The 5,000-nt window shown below is 36.9% G+C and overlaps 1 protein-coding gene across 11 annotated transcripts in view; it reads right to left on the bottom strand.

Moving 5' to 3' along the window:
• The window catches only part of LOC144964527 (putative oxidoreductase YjmC), a 61,304-nt gene that overhangs the window by 7,923 nt on the left and 48,381 nt on the right, over positions 1-5,000 (bottom strand). For all 11 annotated transcript variants that reach the window (XM_078898946.1, XM_078898947.1, XM_078898942.1 and 8 more), the window contains exons 6-7: positions 1,746-1,799; positions 889-987 (exon numbers count right to left, since the gene is read on the bottom strand). In XM_078898946.1, the coding sequence (XP_078755072.1) occupies positions 889-987; positions 1,746-1,799 (153 nt within the window). The remainder of the gene's footprint in view (positions 1-888; positions 988-1,745; positions 1,800-5,000) is intronic.

Below are 5,000 nucleotides of genomic sequence, written 5' to 3'. Positions count from 1 at the left end.
ACAATTTTCATAAACAAAGCAGCGTGTTTACATAGAGAAATGTCTGATCATTGCACAACGACAAATCATCATGTGATTGATGATCAGCTTCGACGAAAACATGAATATAGATAGTTCGAAGATGACGTCACTCAGATCTTTGTTATTGTTTTTTGCTATCCGCGTTTATGAGTAATGCTCACTGAACTGTATTAACCTGACTATAAACGTTCATGGATACACACAGTTTTGTGTGTTGGTCCGTTATACTTCCGGATGGCAATGTTATGATCTTCTTAGCCAAGCGCATACTATCTATAGATAGTTCGAAGATGACGTCACTCAGGTCTTTGTTATTGTTTTTTGCCATCCGCGTTTATGAGTAATTCTCACTACACTGTATTAACCCGACTATAAACGATCATGGTTACTCAAAGGTTTGTGTGTTGGTTCGTTATACTTCCGGATGGCAATGTTGTGAACTCCTTAGCCAAGCGCATACCATCTATAGACGCTCCAATAGCCATGCACAATTTGGTGACGATTGGTTCAGTGGCTTCGGAGCCTCAGTGTTACAAAAATCCAAGTTTTCAAATTGATAATGAGATAAAATAAACGGATATCCTACAGCCTACCTTTCCCGCTGTCAAATTGATTATGAGATAAAATAAACGGATATCCTACAGTACCTTTCCCGCTGTCAAATTGATAATGAGATAAAATAAACGGATATCCTACAGTACCTTTCCCGCTGTCAAATTGATAATGAGATAAAATAAACGGATATCCTACAGTACCTTTCCCGATGTCAAATTGATAATGAGATAAAATAAACGGATATCCTACAGCCTACCATTCCCGCTGTCAAATTGATAATGAGATAAAATAAACGGATATCCTACAGCCTACCTTTCCCGCTGCCACACACGTAGTGGCCATATCCAGCATGAACTCTTCTCCATTTTCACCTCGAGCTCCAAGGCAGATGGGGTTCGTACCCAAAACACGCTGAAGTTTTGATATTGAAATAAAATTATCTTGACTTTCAATGCGTCAAGCAGTTTTCTTTCATTCAATGCATGAAGTAGTCTTTATCATCATCTTTATCATCATCATCATCATCATCATCATCATCATCATCATCATCATCATCATCATCATCATCATCATCATCATCATCATCATCATCGTCGTCGTCGTCGTCATTGTCGTCATTGTCGTCATTATCATCATCATCATCATCAAAAGCATTATTACTATTGCTATCATCATCATCATCATCATCATCATCATCATCATCATCATCATCATCATCATCATCATCATCACTACTACTACTACTACTATTACTACTACTACTACTACTACTACTACTACTACTTCTACTACTACTACTACTACTACTACTACTACTACTACTACTACTACTACTACTACTATTACTACTACTATATTATTATTATTATTATTATTATTATTATTATTATTATTATTATTATTATTATTATTATTATTATTATTATTATTATTATTATTTCTAATCCTCATCATCATCATCATCATCATCATCATCATCATCATCATCATCATCATCATCATCATCATCATCGTCATCATCATCATCATCATCATCATCATCATTATAATCAGAATCATCTCGATCATCGTCATCACCTTCACCATCGTCATTATTCTGCCTTTTCGACCCCAATGTCCACCAACTTGGGTTGAAATGCATCTCTGGATCATTCCGATGAATCACTAACCTCTTTTGACCTTGTAGGGCTCATGGCTGGACCAGTGTTCGTGAATGCCATCCCCTGTATCAGATTAGGTTGGAACGCAATTATTGTTTTATCTTTTTCGAAAAGGAATAATGTAAACACAAGTTATTCGGGCTCATAAAGATATGCACACACGCCTACCCACAATCACACACACACAAACTTTATAACACACACACACACACACACACACACACACACACACACAGAAGCACAAACATACATACATGCATGAACACATTTCTGGAATTATAGATAGTTCGAAGATGACGTCACTCAGGTCTTTGTTATTGTTTTTTGCCATCCGCGTTTATGAGTAATGCTCACTGAACTGTATTAACCTAGCAATGACTATTAAAATTTTTGTTTTCTATTTTTGTAGGAAATACTTTTCTTAAATCAAAGCCCTATCTCCACTGAGTAAAAATCTTTTAAAATTTTGAAAATCCATTAATATATAACAAAGTTATGCCGTTTGAAAGCTGTCATTTATTTGGATGACTCACAAAGAGAAAAAAAATACGGAAAATATGGGACGCTTTTTCTCGTTTTATTCTGGTTTGTGGCTGTATCTCGCTTAATGCGTGGAATAAGATATTAAAACTTGGCAATTTTATGGCAAAATTATCAGAAAATATGATGAAGACATCAGAAGAGTTCTAACTTGTATAATTTTAGAGCTGTATGGCTAGGGTCAACTATAATTTTGTTTTAAAATATACATAATATTGATCATTTGGAACTTTTCCAAAGTGTAATTTTGTGTCTACAACCCATATATATGACACGAAAAAAGCCTACTAAATTATTATCAATCAGTCCCGTGAGACCATGGCTTATGTTATTTCTAGTATTTATTCGAGAGAGAGAGAGAGAGAGAGAGAGAGAGAGAGAGAGAGAGAGAGAGAGAGAGAGAGAGAGAGAGAGAGAGAGAGAGAGAGAGAGAGAGAGATAATCTACTATCCCTATGACATAACAATGAAACAATACCTTAATTCAAAAAAAAAAGCGCGCGAGGATTTGTGTCGTCAGTCTTCGCGAACAAGATTCCAGATGGCCAAGTGTGTGGCCAAATATATAATTTTGTTTCTTTTATTAAACTTTATTCATCTATTTTTGTCTCAGTGGCATTTATCCTAGTCTATTCAATTTTTTGTTTGTTAAAATTTAGTTCATTTTAAGTGGGCCAGTCTTAATAGTGAAAGCCATATGATTTTCTCTTTAGCCACTTTTGAAGTCGAATTTGGTCAGGTTAAAGTCTGGCCATCTGGCAGCCTTGCCTCGCTCACGTCATTCAGGGTTGCCAGTTTGGCATTTTAAATGCCAGATTCCAAAAATCTGGCATTTTTGAAAACCGTTTGGCATTAGAAAAATCATTTGGCATTTGGCATTTTCATTTGGCATTTTCTTTTCTTGTATATTATACTTCAAATGACACCTTTTCTTAATTATTTCATTACCCCAACAGGAAATTTAGTATAATTCAAAAAAAAAAGAAAGAAAAGAAAACACGCAAGCCACCAGGATATGATAGTAAATTGTCTATCAAAAGTGAGTAGTTTTCTTAGTGGGGGTGGGAGTCAACAGACTTTGGCATTTTTTTGAGTGTTTTGGCATTTTTTGAGTCTTCCCCTGGCATTTTGTTGAAAAATAATCTGGCAACCCTGACGTCATTTTCGTGTCGTGCGATGAGGGAAGCAAAATGGCCGTCTCCATATTTTCACTCATTGAAATGCAAATTGGGTTGATGTTTTGTGAGAATACGGGAAAAGTTCTTATCATAGTCCAATGAAATTTGAAATATAAATAGAAGAAATGTGCATATATAACCTTATGAGCGACAAAATCTCTCCTCTTTGTAGTTTTAGAAATATTGTACTCCAAAGAGTAAAAATCTATTTTTAACGGTCTTTTGGTAATCATACGAGTTTTGTCGCTTGACATAATCTAAAATGACCTCTTTTCTAACTGTGTGCCCACTTTCAGTCATATTCATCGATAAACAGCGTCGTAATTAAATTTTTAAAATAGCATGTACGGAACGGCTTTGTCCCATATTATGTCGCGAATTTGGGCCCTTCGTGAGCGAAAAAGAGGCCCAAAGATTTGTGCGGGATAGTCATTGCTAATTAACCTGACTATAAACGTTCATGGATACACACAGTTTTGTGTTTTGGTCCGTTATACTTCCAAATGGCAATGTTATGAGCTTCTTAGCCAAGCGCATACTATCTATATTATGGTTTGAAAAATAATAGTAAACGAAACTGCCAAGATGGCAAATTAACTGATTTTTGGTGCAAAAGGCAGAGAGTTCAAATGTTTTTGACTTTGGCTTTTGAATATACCAACTGGCAACTTGCACTTAAGTTTCTTGGCCCTTCAGGAAGTTTGTGTTTTGTATATTATTTCAGAGGTCATTAGACACGTTTGGTCTCTTGAATAGTTAGTCACGGGTGACTTGGTAAACGATTTCGATAAAATTCTAATATTTTATGAATTCAGTCGATGGCACCGAAGAAGAAAAAATAGAGGGGAACAAAAAAGCAAGAACAAAAGTAAAACTGCAAGATTCAGATTTTATTTTCAAACATTCCAAAACTTGAGGTTGAACTTGAGCTTATATATTATAATCTCCACTAAACGTGCTCAAAGCGCTTTACAAAGGGTCTCTGACCAACGGCAACACGTAACATGTAGAACGATACATGACGCCTGTTAGGCGATATTACAATTTTTCCCGACAAAGACAACACTGTTAACGGCCAGGTACTCATTTTACACCTGAGTGCGGCGAGAGAGTGTAAGTAAAGAGCCTAGGCGCTCGAACCCAGGACCTTTGGATCCGAAAGCGAGTGTCATACCACAAGACCACATAACCGCGCTAAAGAGCAAGAAGCAATGACATTACTTTTCAACCACTCTGGTAATGCTAGTGATTAATGTTTGGTGGGGGGTGATGATGGTGGAGGAGGGGGAGGTAGTGGTGGTAAGGGTTAAAAAGAATAGGGGGGGGGGGGGGGGGGGGAAAAATATGAGAAAGAGGAGGAGGAGGGGGATGATGATCAGGAGAAGGATGAGGAGAGGGAGATTGAAGTAGAGTAATTAAGGAAGATGAATAAGAAGAGGTAATGGTGGTGGTGGTGATGGTGATACTGGTGGTGATGGTGGCGATAGTGGTGGTGGTGATAATGGTGGTGATAGTGGTGGTGGTGATAATGGTAGTGATGGTGGTGA

Source organism: Berghia stephanieae, chromosome 2 (assembly GCF_034508935.2).
Source record: "Berghia stephanieae isolate SIO BIC M18660-M18661 chromosome 2, UCSD_Bste_1.3, whole genome shotgun sequence".
Classification (NCBI taxonomy): Eukaryota; Metazoa; Mollusca; class Gastropoda; order Nudibranchia; family Aeolidiidae; genus Berghia; species Berghia stephanieae.
The sequence above is the reverse complement of the archived record's forward strand: the minus strand, read 5'-3'. Positions and strand labels throughout refer to the sequence as shown.